The 21,388-nt window shown below is 42.5% G+C and overlaps 2 protein-coding genes across 6 annotated transcripts in view; both read right to left on the bottom strand.

Moving 5' to 3' along the window:
* Window positions 1–112: 112 nt before the first annotated feature.
* esf1 (ESF1 nucleolar pre-rRNA processing protein) lies at window positions 113–9,544 on the bottom strand. The gene is made up of 13 exons (XM_077605819.1): window positions 9,399–9,544; window positions 5,510–5,568; window positions 4,441–4,980; window positions 4,261–4,374; window positions 3,597–3,706; window positions 3,190–3,342; window positions 3,005–3,119; window positions 1,955–2,252; window positions 1,744–1,880; window positions 1,592–1,676; window positions 1,363–1,445; window positions 1,136–1,282; window positions 113–1,060 (listed from the first exon to the last, which is right to left on the bottom strand). The coding sequence occupies exons 3-13, from the start codon at window positions 4,969–4,971 to the stop codon at window positions 737–739; spliced, it is 2,097 nt and encodes a 698-aa protein (XP_077461945.1). The 5' UTR covers window positions 4,972–4,980; window positions 5,510–5,568; window positions 9,399–9,544; the 3' UTR covers window positions 113–736.
* dlc1 (DLC1 Rho GTPase activating protein) overlaps window positions 8,584–21,388 on the bottom strand; it is a 64,174-nt gene continuing 51,369 nt past the window's right edge. For all 5 annotated transcript variants that reach the window (XM_077605810.1, XM_077605812.1, XM_077605811.1 and 2 more), the window contains 10 exons: window positions 18,741–20,389; window positions 18,127–18,306; window positions 16,409–16,568; window positions 15,537–15,744; window positions 14,500–14,716; window positions 14,057–14,171; window positions 12,488–12,703; window positions 10,658–10,875; window positions 10,412–10,585; window positions 8,584–10,227 (listed from right to left, as the gene is read on the bottom strand). In XM_077605810.1, the coding sequence (XP_077461936.1) occupies window positions 10,128–10,227; window positions 10,412–10,585; window positions 10,658–10,875; window positions 12,488–12,703; window positions 14,057–14,171; window positions 14,500–14,716; window positions 15,537–15,744; window positions 16,409–16,568; window positions 18,127–18,306; window positions 18,741–20,389 (3,237 nt within the window). In that variant the 3' untranslated portion in view covers window positions 8,584–10,127. The remainder of the gene's footprint in view (window positions 10,228–10,411; window positions 10,586–10,657; window positions 10,876–12,487; window positions 12,704–14,056; window positions 14,172–14,499; window positions 14,717–15,536; window positions 15,745–16,408; window positions 16,569–18,126; window positions 18,307–18,740; window positions 20,390–21,388) is intronic.

Here is a 21,388-nt window from a genome sequence, read left to right as displayed (position 1 = left end):
GAGGGAATACTGTGAAAATATTTCCGCATTAGTCCCCCGACTTTCGCGTTTTTTGGGAAAAAAAGCCTACTATACTACATGGTCTTTAAAAATAATCTATTATGAAAGAGTCTTACAATACATTGTATTTTTTAATACATGATAAATAACATTACATGTTTTAAGAGAAAAAGGCTTTCACTATGTGGTCATTTTTCCCCACTAAAATAGCTATACTACACGTGGCAAAATACAGAAGGATTTAGTTCAATAGTACAAACCTTACTATAAATTGTTTAAGAATAAAATGATCAACTCACCAGCAAGCTGTCCAGAAGCCAGGTTATTTGATTGAGGTGCAATGTAACAGGTAGACCAAATGCGTGAGCACCTGGTGGCTTGAAATCACTTCCGACAACCCTCATTTGGCCACACCCACTCTAAAGGTGACTTAAAAAATACATTTTGATGACATTCAGGACTTGGACTGTGATCATACATCGAAATGGTGTCCTTTGTATTCTGAAGGATTGCCGAGAAGAATTTAGATCGTTTTGTAAAGGGCGTGCGTGACTGTTTGAACAAAAGCAAAATCTTCCACTAGAATAATGTTATTGGCTGCCAATTATGATATATGATAGGACTTGGTTTAGAAAGTCTTGATGATTTTAGGGTTATTGATGATGACACTGCTATTTAGTAAATAATTGTTATATAATGCAAATTATTCATTTATTTTCTGGGGGTTGGGAGATGTTCAAAGTAATTTTGCTCTCTTGCGTGCTTGAAAGTCCTTGGTTTTGCTCTTAATGGACTTAACCAGCAAAGACAAACTAGCATCCTTCGACGTCTCGGGCGGAACGTCTCGCTCGGCAGCTTTCTCAGTCACCGCCTGAGATGTTGCTCCGTCACCCTTCGCTCCCCGGCGCTCGTCCTCGTCGTCTTCTTCCTGTCGCCGCCGCCGTTTTTCCTCCTGGATGCTCTGAGTGCCACGTGTCTTTTTGTAGCTCGGGTGCGACGGGTCCAGATTGTACAGGTGCGACGTGAACATGGCCTCGAAGCGCCGGTCGGACACGTCCACCTGGAAGGGCGAGAGCGCCACCTCGGTCCTCAGTGACACGCGCAAGATGGCCGAGGTGGCCGATGGGCCACTGACCTTGAACGTGTCCTCCTGGAGGGCCTCTCCTTTCTTTAACAGCTTTTTCTTCTTCTTCTTGCTCAGGTTCTGGTGCTCCACCAACTTGTCGTAGTTGAAATGTTTGTGCCGCTCGTCCTCGTCGTCCACCAGGAGAGACATCTCCGCCTAAACCATTCATCGAGTAACAAAATAGCTGACAATTAATACCGGTTATGTGCGTGTTTATGTCAATGAATTTGCGTGACCTTGTGTTTCTCGACGCGTTCTTGATCATCGTCTTCATCCAGTTTTCCCTTCTTTTTCTTGTCCTTGTTTTTGTTCTTCACATCTGAAGAACACCCGCGAGAATGGATGAAAACCAAAATCAATGCGAACACATTGAAATAGCTCGCATGCCATTTGATGGCGATAGCCGCACAATACACGGATTGGACGTCTATCGCCGTCGGCATGGAAACGAGGTCGTCCGCCCACCCGCGGCGAGCGTCTCTGAGCTGAAGAAGGGGTCGTCGAGGTCCACGTCAGAAGGAATTTCATCGCTACTCAGCTCGGATTCACTCTGAAGGAAAAGATCCCGTTCACAGTTGTCGAGGGGCCGCCGAGCCACGCCGACCGACGAGGTCTACCTCATCGTTGCCTTTCTTTTGATGGTTCTTCTTTTTCTTTTCTTTCTTCTTCTTCAGGAAATCCTCCCAGGGCGTCGGTTGCGGCTCCTTCTCCTCCAGCTTTTTCTTCACCAACTGTTCTGTCGTCTCCTTCAAACCTGCAGGCCCAAGTGTAAAAAAAAAACGGTCATCAACGGGACAGAATTCCGATGGAGCGCGTGTTTTCTCTCACCGGGCACCCATGTGATCTCCATGTCTTTGTCCTCCTGCTCTTGGTTCCTCTCTTTATCGTGGAGCTCCAGCAGCAGCCGCCGGTACTTCTGAATCTGATCCTCGCCCTTGGTTTTTGTCGACAGATTCTTGTCCTCGTTTTCCTCCTCTTCCTCCTCCTCCACCTCCTCCTCCTCTTCGTCTTCGCTGGACGACGCCAGGTAGGCCTTGAAGTCCATGTCCAAAAGATCACCTTTATCAAACTTCCTGTTGAGGGCGCTCACACGATCCTGGTCCGTTTCGTCCCACGTCAGCTCCACCTGAAATAACAATTAACCTGAAATTAATCGTTCCTTGATCTTTTGAAAAAATAAAACTTTTTTTTTTCTTTTTAACAAGAAATCAATTCATTTTTTTTCTTACGCTTGCGTCATGCTTTTTCGTGACCGGACGATTCGCCAAAAGACGCAACGCCGACGGACGTTTGGCCGACGGACAGTTCGCTGAACGGACGTTTCACCGGAACGGGGTTGGCGCGCTCGCCCCGCCACCGGATCGTGTGTGTACATGTTTTTCAACCTCGGCCAGTTACAGATTCTCCGTTTCTGGAGTAGGATTTCTGGATTTACAATTTCATTACAGTAGTACTTACTGTTACTACTACTTTATTTTCTCTATTTCTTCTGTCACGTACTGTTCTGCGTGATCTCCAAATGGCTACTAATTTAAACGCAAGGATAAAATAAAAAATATAAAAAATTGGCAGCACATTGTAGTACGTACTTGTGTTTAGAAATATGTCCAGCGGGGGGCAGTACATGCCCTTGTTATTCCTAAATGAATGTTATCTGTAACGGGCCGTATATGGCCCGCGAGCCGAGGTTGAAAAACATGTACACACACGATCCAGGGGCGGGGTGAGCACACGAATCCCGTTTCGGCGAACTGTCCGTCGGCCAAACGTCTTTCGGCGAATTGTCCGAGTACCATGCTTTTTAGTACTTCATTTGAAAATGATTTAAAATCCGTAGGGTGAGATGTAAAATGTCCAATTGTGGTACTCCATAATTACCTTAGAAGTGGCGTTGGCTGACGAAGTGAAAAGTTTGGGCGTGTACGTCGCCAAGTTGACGTTGGTGGCCACGTCTTTAGGAGAGTCTTCAAAAGTTATCTCGTCAGGAATGAACCTGGAGAAAGAAAAGCGCGCAGAGTTGGAGTAGGCCCGATGCTTGCGGTCGTGGGGGGTATTTGCGCCACCTGAGATCGAGGACGGTGCAGCTGCTCTCGTACTCATATCCATCACACTCTTGGTAAATTTGGGCGGCCGTGGCGGCGGAGTCGCACTCGGCCACGGCGTAAAAGTATTTGAGCCGCTTGAACTGGTAGTCTCGCCTCTTCTCGCGGTACACCCTGGCAACAAAAGTGCAATAATCAGTTTGACACCCCTGGTTTAGGGGTTAATCGAGTAAACAATAATTACTCGATTAGAACTGAATCAATTCACCTGACATTGTCCATCTCACAATCAATCCTTATAAAACCCCATAACAGAAACTTAACTTTTCCGAGGCACGGAAAATGAATGGACTCTCAGGGCATTGAGTTTGACATCCCTACGTTAAAATAACGTATTAATAGCACCATCTTTGAGATTTTAATATCACCTGTCGTCTTCGGTGTCATCTTCAGAGTCTTCGGGGAGGGCTTTGAGATCCAGGGGTCCATGGGACTCCTCCAACTTGAGCCTTTCCTTGCCAAACTCCGACGGATAAATCTGCAGCAAAGATATTTTTGAATAAATTCAAATTTGGTGAAAGTCGTAACAACATAAGTGGGGAGCAAACAATTGACACACTCGGAAAAAAAGGGACAAAAATATTGGAATTAGCGCACCAAATTTAGTTGAAACTTTTAAAGACCTGTGGCTTGCATGACCCAAAGTGTGAAGTTTATGTACATGGATGCCAAAATTCTAACCAGGGATGAAATACTTGTTCATCGGGTCAAGACTGAGTCAATAGATTTTGTGGATCTGCCATCTTTATACCGCTGAAATTTAATAAATAGCACATCTACGTGCCCTCCAAATATTTTTCTTGCAAATCAGTGCATCCCAAAACAAGCCTGCAAACAAATGACATTGGGAAAAACTATTTTTTGCCCGATTCCCAATCATATGATCAGATCGGCGACACCTCTAATTCAACTGAACTGAGCACCCCCCTAAAATTCCTTCTCATTGTGATGTTCCTTGTTCAAAACAAACTTTGGGGCCAAGTCGACAAGAACCCATAGAAAAATGGCGCCCCACTCTGGGGCTCCGCCTACCTTGACAGAGAGCACGACACCTCCTTCGGGCTTGAAGGAGTTGAGGATAGCCAACAGGTCTTTGGCCTTCAGGCGATCCCAGTCCACGTTACAAATAGCCAGTCGGGGCCAAACCTGCAAAAACAAAAACGCCCGTCGTGACTCGTCCGTCGAACCTGAGCTGGTTCCATCGTTGCTGACCTGTTCGTTGCGCACGGTGTCTTTGCAGAGTTCGCCCCAGTCATGCTGGATTTCCTCTTCCTCGCGTTGCAGAATGTCGTCCACGTCACTTTCGCCGTCTTCGTCCGAGCTCGTCTCTACGTTGCCTTTGCCGCGAGCCAGATCCGGGCCGCTTTCTTCTCCGGAATCCGAGCCCGAATCCTCATCGTCTTCTTCTGAAGCATCATCTTCATTTTCTTTTACCTCTTTCTCATTGTCGCCCTCCTCTTCTTTTGAATCTTTTTCCTCTTCCTCATCACTGTCATCTTCAGATATTTGATAGAAGCGTCTGAGGTCTTCTGCGGTGGAGGTCTCGATGGGCCTCCCTCGCTTGTCCACAGTGGATTTGATGCTAAAGCGCTCGTCGTGGAACATGGACGTAAAGCGCTTGTCGATCTTGATCTTCCGCTCGCGTTCGGGCATCTCCCAAAAGCGAGGGTCCCGCTTGACGCGCGTGAAGCGCTCGTCCGCCGGGGTCTCCTCCTTCGGTCTGACATTCTTTTTGGAAGACATGCTGGCAACCTGACAACAAAATCGTCATGTCTTCATGTTCATTCTGATATTCGGAAAAGTTTTAGTACTTGTTATTTTATGGGTTATTCATCGATTTATTCCATTGCTGATTTTTCACATTTTCCCCTCTCTTTCATCTATATGGCAGTTTTGTTACTACAGCAAATCCTAAATTCATTGACAGACAATCGATTGTTCAATTTGACCAACAGCTGATTGGATTAAAAATCAATCGTTCAAAGATGTTTCTTTGATTCAACAAAATAAATCTCAAACGACTAAAATACGTAATTGTACCTCACTTGGACAATCTTAAAAGAGTCTAAACGACGTTTACAGTCAATGAAAGGGAATAATATTGGAGAAATGAATTCAACCTTCACATGTGAACGATAAAATGTTTGTTTATGTTTTTCACCATTAGACGTACACACAGAATGGCGACAGCATTTGACTCGACAAGGAAAGCAGAAAAACGAATTAGTAGACTCGTTAAAGTATTTTGATAAAGATCAGTACGATAAAAATTGAATTTTACCCAAATTTCCTTTCAGCTTGTCCACAATGTTCCACACGTGCGGTCCCAGCTTGCAAACACTGTTCCGGACAAAAATATGTATTTATTAAACAAGATGTCTGATGCGCGCTGTTAGTCAAAGTGGACAAGCCTTGCAACTTGTCGGCCATCTTGCGTCGGGGCCGCACATAAATACTGTGCTGACATACAGTTACCACTAGACGGTGCTAAATAACACAACAAAATGGAAATAAAATCCTGAACACACACGCTCTAAAATTAATATTGTACAGGCCGTTTATGGCTCCCTAAGTAAAAAAAAAAAATCTAAATTTCGTAGAATTTATTTAATTCCCAGTCATTGACAACAACAGACTTAGAATTCATTTAAACTATGTGAATGCTCATATTTTAGTGCCATTAAAAACACTAAATGTCCAATCCACATCGACTAGAAGGACTGGAAGTGATCATTTGCATTACAGATGCAGTAGATTAACTAAATAAATAAAACTAAATACATTCGCTCTCAGCCTCTCGCATTGAATTGAATGAGTTTCTTATAAAGGGTTAATGGTTGTTTTGAACATTTTCCACTATTACTAACACAACACATGTCCTATTTATACCATACAGTACATACAGTATATCCGGTATGTCAAATAGAGTTGATTAATGTTTGTAAATGAGTCCTAACACGACAACAAGTTGAACGGATGGAATTAAACACACTCTGAAGGGAAACAAAAAGAGTAAATAATAGCAGACTGTTTTTCTTCCTCTTAGAAAGCGACATTTTAGACCCTGTTTGTTATATATGTTACGAAACTGTGGGTAAAATACAGGATGACATGATGTTAATGACATACTTGACTAGTGTTGCCACAACAGATGTACAATCCCAGCACCAAGCAGCTATGTGACCCACAGCATGTGTCAGATAGTTGGCACGTATATCAAATTCCTTCCACCCCAACACGGCTACTCAAGTTTTGACGGTGGGTAGAGGCCAACAGGCAAACATTGCTCGCCTTACACGACGTGATGGAATGCAAAGTACAGTACGTTCATTTGCATGAGCACATATGGCTGAAAACCATCTGATATAGGATACTATATAATCTGAAGAGAATCTAAAATTTTTTGAAAGAGAATGCATTTTGAATGTATGGTTATCACATTTTTTATCTTTCCATCACCTATAGTATACGTACTTCTATTCTCCTTATGGCATAGGTATGCTTGTTGGATTGGATATTTTCCATAGAAACTATTGTCATAAATGGTGGAATTGTTTTTTTTCCGATGTTTTATTATTCTGGTAAATTAAGAATTGTTTTGGAAATCTTTTCTGTTGGTAAATGCTACCTCAAATAGCATAGAAGTTACAAAATAAGCTTCAACGCACTGTTTACATTTGCATTTTAACAAGCATATGTTATATATGCAAAAATAGTATAAGCATATAGTATTTGAAATGGATAAGTTCAGCACTTAAAATGCATTTGATTTGTCAGATGAATACACAAAGTCTACAACTCAACTTTCAATATTTTGAGCAGAACTTCCAAACAGGACAAAGTGGACAGCAAATGGAGGACGATGACGTCAACAGTTGTTGTGCACTTTTTTTTCCTTTGAATTATTATTAATTTTATTTTACACAATTCACAAAAGCAATGCAAGACCAAGATAAACCCCTTTTCAGTTTCTGATCGCAACCTGTTTCCAACCATACATAAGAAGAAATTGTGATTTTTTTCCCCCCTCGGCACTGACCCATATTTCATGCCTAGAAAGTAAACTAGTTGAAATCCAAATAGTTCAATTCGCAGCTGTAATGTTGCTTATTCCAAGTAAATATTTGAGCGGTTTGTCTTATCACGCAAGCGTGCACCTACATGTTTATGCTCATTTATCAATGTGGGAACCCTGTAGTGGTTGAATCTCAGACAAGCGTGCCGGAATGCAAGCTGACTCTGGGTCACCCTTATCTGGCACTGCATAATCTCCCTATCGTGTTTTGGTTCCCAGCACGACGTGCGCATCTCTTGACGTATCCATGGTCACTGCCAGCCATCTCAGCTACAGTAGTATGGACGTCTATTGGTGCCAATTGCAGGCATTGGGTCAAGGAAATTTGAAAAAAAATACAAGCCTTCTGGAGTTCTCCGTCAAGTATGAGTGAAGGGACGAGATTACCGGCACGTATTCCAAACGCATAGTTCTCACAGTCAAGTTTCCACTTGCTACAGCTGTCACACTTGGAACAGGAGGCAATAGTACATGGTCCAAGGTTATGTTTGACAATTACAGACAACCGTGCTGACATCTTGGCACACCTTATTGGCTGGATACCCAATTTTGAGTTGTAGAAAATGAGTAGCATATTTTTCAGACACCAGCCAAATAATGTTCAATGAAGAGGGGAAAAAAGTATATATAAGTCACAATTTAGGCAGAGAATTTTTTCATTTGATCAGAAACCAAGAATAAACACACTAAGTAAAAAATGTTAACCATAGAACGACAGGCTAAATAGGCACCTGTTAGTGTAACTTTTACAATTTTTGGATGACTATAGCCTTATAAAAACGTCTACCACAACATTAATATGGATTTGCAATTCTGACTATGACTCTAATTGTATCAAATATTGTGAATATCAAATTAAATTTGCAATAAAAACTTACAATTGATCTTTAACATTAGCTCAAAAGCCTTTGATATTTTTTAACTTAATTTTAGTGAATATGTAGCAGAAAACCAGATGGGAAGGGTCATTTTTTTAAAAAAAATAAAGAATTTTGAAGACAAAATGTCCTCCATTCCTGGAATGATGCGACACGCTTTTAGACCACTGTGCTACAAAAGACATTTTGTCTTGTGCAATTTGAAAGTGCCAAACAACGTGATATGAGAAAAAAAAATTCCACGTTCCCTCAACTCCACAATGGCCCAATTGAGACTTAACTGTCATAGCTAAATATATACGTATATATAATAACAGTAATGCGCCCCTTGATCAGAACAAATGACCATAGAGTTTATAAGGAAATATTTGGAGTTTGGATTCCGGGTAGACCCATCAGAAATATGAGCAAAATGTTTCTTTGAATACATTTAATAGTGCACTTTGATTAACCTGTACAGAAATAATATTATTATAAAAGATAAAGCATTTTTTTCCATTCCTGTAACAGAGCTTTACATTTACAATACAATACAACAAAACGATACAAAAGAAACATATATCTGAGGTATAAATATATATTTGTTTTAAATTAACGGTCATTTTCACGTGTTATTATTTGGCAGAGCGACACGGTTATGCGTGAAATATGTGGACAATGGCTTAAGTGAAGTATGCATCGAGCGGTGTTAAAACAAGTGAACAACTACACAGAAGGAAGCTTGTCTTCCTTCCTTTTTTTTTGGAAAAACATGCAATCTGCCCTCATCTTTACAGTAAAACCTGTAAAATTCCCACCTTTATAAAAGGACATTTTCGCTTGCCATTTTTTTATATTATGTGTTGTGTTCTCATGCATTGTGACAGTCAATATTCTCAAAAGTTGTAAAATGTTTGTGGAGGTACAATAAAGTTTGTGCTGTAGAAAGAAAAATTCTCGGATTTGGTCAACAATCATTCCTCTCAATGGAACATTAAGGTAGGTTTTACTTTTGGCTGCTTTTATTTATTTTTAATTTAATTTACAGTTAAACACGAGTAGCTGTTTTTGCTATAATTGTAATGCTAAAAAAACTGAAGTTTACTGTCCAATTAACAAAATAACTACCATAATGACTCCATCACCGCAGCAGCTAACCGTGCTGACTACCGACATAATTTCCTAGTCTGGATTTGGCCACCATCGCCCGTTTTGACATCTAAGGGATTAAAACTCACCTAAATTTCCACATGCACAGCACTTGCCCAACAGCTCTTCTGCAGCACAGTAGTCAACACACTTGACTGCCAAAATGATGTCTGAGTTCACATACAGGTTGAGAGGAAGAACTAGAAAAAGAGTGTGGTGACCAATTATGTATAGATCACATGTTAAAAAAACAACAATAAAATATTTTTTCTACCATGATTTTGAGTCAGAGTAAAATGGACATTTTCTTGTTTTTTTTTTAACTGTAAAATTCTCGCAACCCCAGCTGTACCGTAAATTGAACAGTTTTTTTTAAGAATATCCTCTCCTCTCGATCTCAGCACATTCACACTTTCCTTCAACCAAGCACTCATCAATCCGCACTAGTTCATAAATATTGTATGCACTTCCTCCCATGTGTTGTAACAGAGAGACAAAAATAAGGACGGTCAGAAAGCATTAATATCAAGTGTGAAAAGAGTAGTAGTGTATGTACACTGGATTATGTTGATTTTAACTAATGGTTGGTCTCACTCCACATGCTTCTCAGAAGCAATAGAAGTCTTTGGGTAAAGCTTCACATCCTACCTCATCAATGTTCTTTGGCCGACATAAATATTCAGGTGGCATTTTAAAAGGTAACAAGAATAAGTTGGAGGGGACAAAATAAAAAGTCCTTCAAATCCAGGAGCCGAGCTTTGTCCTGTGTTTGAAATGAGGTGGAGGATGGGCTTCCTCCGAATGGAATGAAGTCAGTCTCATTTGTCGGCAGGCAGCGTAAAAGATTCACGGATCCGCACCGCTTCGGCAGCACACAAATGTCCGTGCAGTTTGTTGTACCACTCTGGGAAGCGACCCCTGCGTAATTCGACAACAGAGAGCAAAGTGTTTAACGTGGATCCTGCTCTGAATTATTGTTAAAAATGGGAGTGCGTCTATCAGGCTTTAGTTATCGCTTTTTTAAAAATATGAGTCTTTGAGAGACTGGAGTGTCAAAATTAATGGAATTGTTCAAGCTCGATTTAAAAAGCAAAACACTGACCTGCAATCCATTCTGGAAATATGCGTAAGCCGTGACTTGTTGGCTCCGCAAGCTTCGATGAAGTAGCGTGATAGGAGAACGTTAGCGCGCACGCCCACCACAGGGGCGGCGCTGTGATCCACTGATGTAGACAACAGCGCACATGCGCCTTTCGGTAAATCGGTTGTCCAGGTTCTGGTGTTGAAAAAAAAAACGTCCGTTAGACCACAAGCACGCCACCTGAGCGGAGGTTCGTAAACTATTTACCTGAGCACCAGGTGGTCCCTCATTGGATGGGGGGCCATGGTGTTCCGGACATACTGGTACACCTCAGTCCTCTCGTCCAGGGTTTCCACAACGCGACTTTCGTACAGGTCGTCATCCCAGCGCGCCTGCTCTCTCAGGATTCTGTTCAGGACCTCCTCTGGAGTTGCTGGCACATCCACAGTCACCTTCCACAGCCTCAGTGGAAAACCATCTTGTACCTGAACAAAATGAGGGCAAGAACTTACTACCAAAGCCGATCAGATGGATATTCCGTTTGTTCACATTTCAGGTAAAGGTTTAGCAGAAAGTTGTTCAAATAGTCATCTGAAATGTCTAATTTCCCCCTCTAAATTCCTGTTTTAATTGCATGAGATTTATTTGTTGCTAGTCTTCAGAAATATTAAATGCAATATAAAATATTAAATCACAATTTCTTCCTATTTTATCATTTTACAACAATGGTAACACTACTTACAAATGCTTCTACATATGAAATATTCAGGTTACGAGAGGCCTCGATGGGAAACCCTTTGTTCCAACATACGGAAAAAAATCCAAGTTACGAAACGTCAAACCAAATTATTATTTTTTGGGGGTGCGGTAGATTGCTTTCCCATTGCCCATCTCCCAACTCTTGCTGGCCTCCCATTGGCTAGAACAAAGCTGCATTTCCAAGATGCCAGAACCAAGGTTGGCACGCTGTAGGCGGACTTTAGACCAGCTCGTGAAGAAGTAGCACCCACCCACTACTAAAGAATCAACGACCTCTAACTTAATGAGAAGCACTTATCAATTCAGACTTGCCAAGCATTATGAAATGCGTAGAAGAGAATCTAAAGGGGAACAAAACCAAAGCAAACCAAAGAGACCCTGGGTGTAATTAATCTGAAAAACATATGGTATATTCCATATTCTCAGTTTTATAACTGTGCCTAACCAGAGCACCTTTCCTGATTGGATTATCCCATGACTCATAACTCAAATCTGCAGTGATAACAAAATGAACGGATAACAAAAACAGCTAAATGATTTGGCGCTTTGTAAATAAAAAGAAAACTCAAATGTAATGTGAAAAACCTGAAGCTAATCAAGACTCCCACTTTTTGGGGAGACTTTCTGCAAAATGTTGGCGCACATCTGTGGGAATTTCTTTGGCCATTCATTCAAAACAAAATGTGTTGATTTTGGATTTGATCAAGGGCTGCTAACTCTTTACTCCATCATAGACGTACGTGTTGGATTGGCTTTCACACCATCTGAAAGTTCAGTGATTAAAGTGCGCATGTCTATACATATTTTTCTGCTATGTTTACACATTCTAAGTACACGCAGTACCATCTCTCATCTTGATTTATTTAGGAAAATGGTCCCACTTGTATTCCAAATGTTCTTTAGCCGAGTCAGCTGCTTCCTTTTCTCGTCAGATGAAAAAGGTTGTACATTGACTTCTGAAGACAAGTGACTTTAGATAACCTCTTGTACAAAGACTTTACACGCCAAACATGGGAAATGGTGCTTTGTGTGTGTGAGCTGATGTCATAGTGAGACATGGACCAGTGGTGGGGTGGGGAATGAGAAGCCAAGGGCCAGGCTACTTTCACACGGACGCGTTTCTCAATACAGGAAACTGTAACGGCTGCGTTTCCACAAGTTATTTGGAGAAGTAGGACAGACGGTAAGGCAGGGCGTGAAACACAGACAACCGAGAAGACACTTTGGCGGCTTGCTCACACTCAAGAGACATGCTGACTGACCATCAAACCCTTTTAAAAAATCTCATTCTTGAATGGGTGAAAGTGAGGTTTGGGATCCAAGCAGATGACGAATTACCTTGCGATAGGCCAGCTCAGCTTGCTCGGGGGTGGAGAAGCTGTCGTAGCCTTTAAACTTGTCCTTGGCCTCTTTGAGGAGAGCGTCAAGGCTATCACGCAAGTACGAGCGATAGCCTCCTCGTCCACCGTCATTACCCGACAGCTCCTCCAAAGGTCTTGGAAGCAAGGCCTGCTCGACGTAAGAATTCCTACAGCGATTCATCTCCTCAGGGATCTGCAGGAGACAAGATGGGCCTAACATGAATTGGCCGTCTCTCTGACTGCATTTTAGAAGAAACAGCCATTCTGATACAGCAAGTATTATTAGAGGTAGTATGTGTGTATCTGTAATTTAGGTCCAGCTTCCACTGAAAAACGACCTTCGACATTATGTTTCCATTCCTAAGAATGAGACTCAAAGCAGACACCAGGCAGACTCACTGGCTAACGGGTGTAAAAAACACTCATCACTGTCACTGGTGTAACAGCAAGTACAATTATGGCACGTGAGATGGAGTGTGTTATGAGGTTACATAACTAAACGTTGCACACGCGTGATCGTTATCTGAGAATTTTGCCAAAGGGCAACACATTTAGTAGACCTTTACTAATAGGACTCTATACTTTTATAGCCAATTTTACAAGCAGGGAATTAATGTATTACACATGTTTTGGGTCGTGCTTATTACAAAATATATAGTTACAGATGACATGGCGTCTCCATACAACAGCACTTTCCACATGTGAGGGGAAGCATTATTAAGTTTGTAGTAGGATAAGAATACTGATTGATGTGTAAGCTTATCAATCTATCTTCCCATCGCAGTCTGGAGTTTTTCAGGGATGATCAACAGAATTAAAAAAGGCATGATTTATTTAATTTAAAATAAAAGAATTTGCAGAGATGAAATCCAATTATTTTGAAAAGGAGAAAACTTTTATGCCTTGACCGGAAAAATAGAAATTCGATTAAAGGCCAATTCTGGGCTAAGTAACTTTGTTGGGAGGGATGCAACCATGACAGGAAACTCACTCATATAATCTGATTAAGCGCTCAACCCTAACGACACACAGCGTGTGCTCCTTTAGCATGTGCAGGCAGTGTCTGCGCCAAGGCTTGGCATAGAAATTGGATTAGTAATCATATATCAGGCTGATTATTTTCCAGTGGTCGGCTCCAGCGCGCTTTTTGCAGACACTTGATGACAGTGGAAGCGGGGATGTTTTTGCTCATTGCTGGACTGCACCGTAGTGGGAATATTTATTTTGCATTACCATGACGATGCTCAAGTCAAAAACAGTAAGGACTAAATCAAATGTTTAAGGTCGCACCTCAGTTAGGCGAGTGAACTACTACATCATGACAGTTATTGGGCTATCTGGCTCTACCAATAGGGAGTTGGCAACATTATGACAATGTTATGTCGAATAAAAATTTAATCATATATTTTGCTCACTAGTCTCTGTGTTCTTACTATCTCACCCTGTGCGGTCTCATCTGACATTCAGAATTTTCTGAATAAACCACAATATAAAAACGGCCAAGGGAGCAGAGATACAAAACTCCTTAGTGTTGACTGATACTGACCCGGAAGAGTTTTCTGCACTCCTGGATCATGTGCGCTAAGCCGTGGGTCGCAGCTAGGTTCTCGTTCAAGTCTCTCTGGTCTGGCTTTCCTAGAGTCTGCTTCCTGTTCATCACCCTGCGAGGAAGAGGAATGATGTGATGACTGAAATTAGGAAAGAACATTCATCATTGTGACCAAAAAGTGGAAAAAGGCTGCCTATACCGGCTGAACAAACGATGAGATCAAGAGGTTTACATAACCTCTCTAGTTGATCAGTCTTTTTCAAGCCACGCTCTCATTCATTTTCTTCCTACTCAATCTACTGTACGATATCCTGCTCTTTTGTTTCTTTAGTATGACTCTTTTCCTGTTTGCGCGAGGGACAGCAAACATCTTATGTAAGCTGCCACTAACTGTCAACGCGGACCATCCATTTAAATAAAAAAAACTGACAGACAAACACCTTGGTGATGAGCTTTCCTTGCGCCTCAGGGTGTTGAGGTGAAATACGGACGGCGCCAGGCAGACGGCCAGGTTGGTAGGCGTCATCTGGTTCTCGCCAACACTCGCCGTCACGTCGCTCAGCAGGCACAGCAGCGTCCTCAGCGCCTCGCGATTCTCGTCAGGCAGCAGCAGGACAGCGGCGCGAGCCGCTTGCAGGCGGAGCTCTTTGGGCATGTCTGCGTGGAAAGATGTCCCCAATAACATTCATCAACTTTCGTTATCTGCTTTGCGCGTCTGGGAACACTTTGGGAGGACGGAACATGTTCAAGTGGGATATGAGTGCATAAGTGGGTTATGTAAGTGACAGTGTGTGTGTGTGCAAGTTATGTATAGCTTCGTGTTCTTCCTCCTTATGCAAACATTTCCTAACGCTGCCATTATGACCAGACTTAAGGCGAAAGGCCTGTGAACCAATTCTGTAAAAGTCCACCTCATCCCAATGGCATTTCCTATACTTGTCTTATGCGTTTGCTTTTAAATGTCCATTTGCTTGCCCTCTAGCGAAAAAAAGGCGGCAGAAACTCATCTGGTAAGCTTTAAGGCTTGGAACACATGGAATTATTAAAAAAATACAATCTATTTTTTGGCACCCGATACTGATTTCTGCTATGGGATATTAGATGGCGATGATACTATAACTGATACAATACAGTTAGAAAAAATATATTAATTATTATCATTTTTTTCTCACCTCTACCATCAGGTCAACAAGTATTCATGTCACTGATGTTCCGATTGTTTACGATGAAACAACTGGGTGGTAAAAATGCACCGAAATGTTTGTTTTCTGGTGCATATTGGTTACGTGTCACCAAAATTCTGTACCCAACTGTACAGCCCAACAAAAGTTTTCTTCATGTTCTGTGGTTTTATGGCAGTTGGAAATAAAATGTTGAAGATTAAATACTGTATCGGCACCTTACTTGCTAGTTTTCTCCCGCGAAATATTTTCAGGGCCATATCGAACATTAACAACAAGAAATGGCATACACTTACATTGATAAATTTGAAGGAAGGTCTCGGACAATTTGCTGGTGAGCAGCGGTTCGGGCAAATCTCGGAAGTACTGCTTCAGCATGTCGGCCACATCGTAGGCCGATTGGCCCTCGTAGCTGACCCCGCCACCATCGGCCCCGCTGGCCTCGTTCATCTGACGTAGAGCTTGGATACGTGACTTCACGCCTGACTTTCTGAAAAGCCCCACCTAGAGAGACACATATAAAAAGAGTTATGTCACGTATTTGTCAGGAATGTGCAACCAAGGTTTTGAAATCTAATCCATATACTAGTACAGTATTAGTCATCTGGCCACAAAGGAAAACAAAGAAACGGCACTTGAGGAGCTGTTCTTCAGTTGTACAATACAAATTCTTACAAATCCCCCAAATCTCAAGATTACTTGAAAAGTGGTTACATCACACCCTGTTTTGCTAACTGTTTTCGATAAAAGTCTCCATGGAACTGTGTTAGGTGCGAAGGAATTCACCTGTAAACTTAAAGAGTAGGTGAAAAATGTCATATACAAGCCTCAAAAATAAAATCACTCAGAGAGTCTTTCAAAAAGCATATGATCACCTCATCTTGTTTTCCTTATTAAAAACACTAGGGTGCTCATCCTTCATTCTGGAATGTATAAACAATGCTTAATCTTCTATTTTTTTTAGTCAAAGAGACAGCGAGTGGTGATGTAACATCTATGAGCTGATTCCCCCTGGGCCCCTCTGCCTCAGCATGTGTGACAGAATGGAAAAACATGCAGATGTTTCAAAGGTAAAAAGAGGCCCTTTGTAAAACTAACAAAAGTGTATTAGTGAGACTCTTCTTTAATAAACTGGATTTAATTGCATCATTGAAAAAACTCATTTTACCTGGTCCAAGCACTGGTTTCTCAAGTAGCGCATCGCTTGCTGGATGCCTTGAGGAAGAGGTTGACCAGTACGCTGGACGATGACTAGCAACGGAACACCAAACACATTCCTGCCTTTGTAGTCGCGTACTTTAATCCGCTTCATAAACTTTGGAACAGCCCTGCCACAAGAAGATGCACAAACAAACAAACAATAAAAACACCATCTCTTTTCTGATTCTCTGACAAAGAAGTCAAATGTAGAAGCCTTAAAGTGAAAATGACACTTTGGAATTCAACCGAAATAAGGCCTCAACGTACGTCCAATGAGCACGTAACGTGTGTTAAGATGTCGGAATTTAACAAAAATGTATTTTTCTTATGTGCCTCGACAAAGGGAGTGGAAAAGAAAATACAGAGGAAGTTACATGTAGTAAACTTAATAACAGTACTGCAGTAAGATTCCAAAGTTAGCACTCTTGTTACTGACTTCACCATCAAGCGAAGACACTTGACCACACCTTTGGCTTCCAAAGAGCGTGTCAGAGTATTTTATGTGCGAGTACAGAACAAGACATGCGACTGCAGAATCCCGTCTCCGAGTTTATGAGGGGGGAGTATAAACATGACGAGGAATACTTGTGGCGGTACAGTTTAGGATTATATAGTGGTCTCCTGTATTGTTGCTCCATCGCTTCACACTATCTGTACCGTCTGTGGTTTTGTTATGTGTACATGTACTCGGCTTTGCTACCACCACTGAAGCCTATCATCAGAGTGCTCCAATAGATTTATGACTGCTCTCTTTTTTAACGGAGCATAGATAGCAATATTATGGGAATCGGAGCAACCTCATCAGTCGGTAGCGACATTTTAGACTGATTCTGCAAACTACATTTTGGAAGTACATAGTCAGGGAGCCAATTATGATCCTATGTGGGAATTCTGAAAATGTATATGGCTCAAGCTGCCAACAATTGTCCTCTGTCTTTGACCAAGGCCCAGAAGTTCTATTCCTGTCTGCGAAAATGACCTCAAGCTAGAAAATATGGACACAAAAACCCCCAAATATGATTCAATTTTCTTCACAGATGTTTTCTGTATACAATTTTATTCAGATGACAATATGCAATAGCACTGTTTAGAAAGCTACCCTTGTATTTCCAATTTAAGTCAAAATACATGACTTTTGTGGATTTGCTTTACTTCCATTTTTATGTTCTATAAATATATGGAGCCTGTGGATTTACCCCTGCAATTTTGGGGTAAGTCACATGAGAACATTTAAGTGCAAAAAAAAGCAAAGCAAAGCAAAAGAAACTACATGCAGATGACTTCAGAAAACGAATGGTATACTTAAAGCAATCGGACAAATGTGAATGAAGGAATGAAGGTGATTGAGACAGAAAGGTGGAGGATAATTGTTAAGGACAGATCTTTACAGCCTCCAGCTCTTGTAACACCATGCGTGTGAACTACAATGATTGCCCCTTCGAGAAAAAGACAATGTAAGCCCCTTCCCAGCAATTACAGGTCTGGGAAAAGAATGTGAAACCCAACCTCTGACGACAGCCGTCACCGCACTATACAATGACCTGCAGATGGAAGAAACTGAGACGGGGTCGGTAGACGAAAGCGTTGATTGAGACCCGGACTGCATTTTTTTTTTTTTTTTTGCGCAAGTGCTTAAATTCACACTACATTGCTCTAAAAGTGTGTGCGTTTTCTTTTGCAACTCACCAGCTAAAACCATGTTTGTTTGTTGGGGTGTGCCTCTCCAGCAGGGCGGTGAGCTGCAACAGCGACAGCTTCTGAAGAAGATTCATCTGCAGCACAGACTGGCAGCTAATCTGGAGTTGGGCGGAGGCCAAGCTGGGCCGATGGGAGTTATGGAAGCTCAACCAGCGGAGTTTTTGTGGCCTAAAGCATGGGGGTGGGGAAGAGCAGATGTTAAGAAGCATGCCCGATGGATAAAAAGCAGTACAACCCCATGCCATAACACCGATGCTTTCACACACAGACACTGGTTGCACTGCAACATTATCAAACAAGTGATCAGGCTTAAGGATTGCAGGGATTTGTGTACACATCAATCAAGAGATTGTCGAAAAGCCCTTGTCACCAACTTAAGATTCCTAGAAAAGCAGCTACAGTCCCCATGGAGACTAAATGGCATTCCAGAGAATGACATAAGAAGAACAGTCTAAGTCTAAAAAAACTCTTTGTTTGGGTAAGCTTCACATTACTGCTGTAGCTGACTTGTTTTGCATTCGGATCTAATAGAGGTCATGCAAAAAAGAAGAATTGTTTTTATTTAAAATGTATTTGTGCATTTTTCCAGTTTATGTACTGACCTGCTGGTTCTTGTTAGTGATGCTCCAACACCAGAGTCCCTCCTCTCTCTCATCCCTTCGTCGCCCTCCCCCAATGGGTTCCCGGTACTGTCTTGATCACTTCCATTCTCAGTTTCTTCCAGATGATTCTGGAGAGGAGAGGACGGGCACGGCGAGGCCGAGTCCAGAGCTGAATCAGAGTCTCCTTCCTCCTCCTCCTCGTCTTCCTCCTCTTCCTCTTCACCGGCCGCCACGGCCTCAGACCAGGCATTGACAAAGCGTTGCAGGCCGCTCACATGCTGGAGCACTTCCTCTAGTTTTTGTTCATCCCCATTGCCAACCCCCTCTCGCTCTAGGAATGGGACGTTGTCATAAAAACTGAGACGGCTGTCCACTGAACTGGAAGAGACTCGACGAAGACGTCTACTTTGCCTTCCTCTCAGGACCACAGAGTTGCCGTTCTCGTTACAATTGTTATTACATGAACTCCCATCTTGCAAAGCTTTGGGGAAAGTGCCTGGCTTGTGACCTTCCGGTAAAAAGAAGAAGGTCCTGCCTTCGTCTTCTTCCTCCGCTTGTCCGCTATTCTCTTGAATTCTGTGGTTATTTCTCCGGTTCTGCTCATCCGTGCTCATATCAATATTTGCTTGGCAAGGAATAGGTGGGGCTGATTTTGGCGTTGGCGTCGGCTGTTGATGGGATGTTTGCTGGAGAATGCTGAAGGGATCAAATCCCTCCAAGTACATCCCCCCTCTCTTACCGGAGCCTGCCACGGTGCTGTGACTCCGAGCACGAGTCACTGGGCTGGGTGTGCTCACTGCACTGCCGCTGCTGGCCTCTGATTGGCTGCTGCCTGTGCTTCCAGTGCTACCATTGCTAGTCTGGGTCGAATAAGCAACAGAACGATTTCTGTTAAGTGTCATTGTCTGAGTTGGCTGGCGATTAATGTTCTGATTAAGGTTGAGACTTGGGATATCCACACAATTGAGTCGTCGCAACTTGTCATCATCAAGACCTTCCTTGATGACAGGGCCGCTGATTTCTATCTTTCCACCACTGATACTTCCTTTTTTCTTTCTCTTGGAGGCGCTGCCACTGCGGAGACGGAGACTTTCCATCCTCTTAAGGAAACTCTTGGCTCTTGAGCGCGTGCTTTTACCGCTACCCCCACTACGGTCCAAACTTCCTCCGAGTTCTCCCGTCTTCAGATCGAAGGTGAACTGTCCAAGTGTCTCCAAGGGTGATGGAGGCATCCCATCAGAAAGTGAGTCCTCATTAGCACAAACGGAGCCTCCTGTACCCGACGACGAACACATGCTTGCCACAGAACTTGCCCGCGTGGCTCCGACGGGAATGGATTCGTTGGGTAAAAGAAGTGCGGCGTCACGACTCTTCTCCTGCGCTCTTCCACTACTACCACTGCTGTGGATGGAACCCACTTCAGGCTGCTCACTGAGATCTGTCAGGACACTCTCCGAACTCCTTCCTTCACATAGCGTCAGCTTGGTCATTTTGGATACTTGGTCCTTAGCGGGAGGTGGTTGCGCATCCTCTGTATACAATGAGGAAAAAACCTCCAACTCCTCCATCCGGGACCAACGCTTGCTGTCTCTCTGAAAGGTCCAGCGGCCACTGATGGCACAGGGTTCATCCTCATCCGAGTCTTCACTCTGGTTAGGAGAGTGAGAAAAAAAATTCAGAGACAATACATTCCATGAATATAAACTATAGACTCGATGATCCTTGACCATACAGTTGCATAACTCACAGCCTTTTCATCCACGGTTGACCAGAGAACATGTTTCAACAATTCCTGATTTCATGGAAGATATATGCATACCAGACAATAAAAGAACCATGTTTACTACGCATGCATTTCACCCCCTCCCTCTTAGTTAATCTATTTCAGGGCCTGGAGGGATGTCAGGAAATTCCATTATGACCCTCATAGATCACAACGCAGGCAGACGGACTCAGGTCATCCCTCCTCCCCAACAGTCTTCATCCAATCTGCAGGTATTTCAGCCGTGTTCGACAACCTCACTGATACTAATTCTCTCAGTTAACGCGTACAGTCTGTCCTCCCAAAGTCCACAGGTGACCTTACTGATTTACTGGACACTAAATAAGACAGGAACTCAGTTGATCTTTAACCTATAACGACCACAACTCCTTTGAAAAGATACAATGCTTGGAAATGAGCCGTTGCAATGCAGATACAAAGATGAATTCAGCAAAAAGCATTTCTTGTTCTGTTGAAAGTCAACATAAATTACGCTTCACATAAAACACGTACATGAACATGAATGAGTAAAAGAGGACAGTGGGAGTTGTGGGGATGTTTGAACACATTCCACAGTGGCTTGTTTCTGATGTTTTGTTGGTTGGAATGTGAGATAACAATAGACAGCGGTTGATAGGCCATATACACCTTCAAACATTTGCCAACATTCTGTAGATATCTTATCAACAAACCATCAAAGCATTCTCAGCGACGCTGGATATTGTGAACATGACTGTTCAGACTGAAAGCTATCATTTCCAAGAAATTCAAGAGAGAGCCATGAGGAGATCAATGCATTCCTATGCTGTATAAGGAGTTTCTTGTCATCCTACCAGGAAGGCAAATGACCTCTTTGACTGCCCTGCTCCGAAATGAAAGGTTACAC

The sequence above is a fragment of the Stigmatopora argus genome, chromosome 7 (assembly GCF_051989625.1).
Source record: "Stigmatopora argus isolate UIUO_Sarg chromosome 7, RoL_Sarg_1.0, whole genome shotgun sequence".
NCBI lineage: Eukaryota > Metazoa > Chordata > Actinopteri > Syngnathiformes > Syngnathidae > Stigmatopora > Stigmatopora argus.
This window is presented reverse-complemented; position numbering and strand designations above follow the sequence as displayed.

What these genes read in the sequence shown, in the direction of transcription:
- esf1 (XM_077605819.1), bottom strand. Translation starts at nt 4,971, where the DNA reads ATGTCTTCCAAAAAGAATGTCAGACCGAAGGAGGAGACCCCGGCGGAC. An exon ending in CTCAGAGACGCTCGCCGCGG is followed by an intron (nt 1,446 to 1,591) that starts GTGGGCGGACGA and finishes GGTGTTCTTCAG; the next exon opens with ATGTGAAGAACAAAAACAAG. An exon ending in AACGCGTCGAGAAACACAAG is followed by an intron (nt 1,283 to 1,362) that starts GTCACGCAAATT and finishes TGAATGGTTTAG; the next exon opens with GCGGAGATGTCTCTCCTGGT.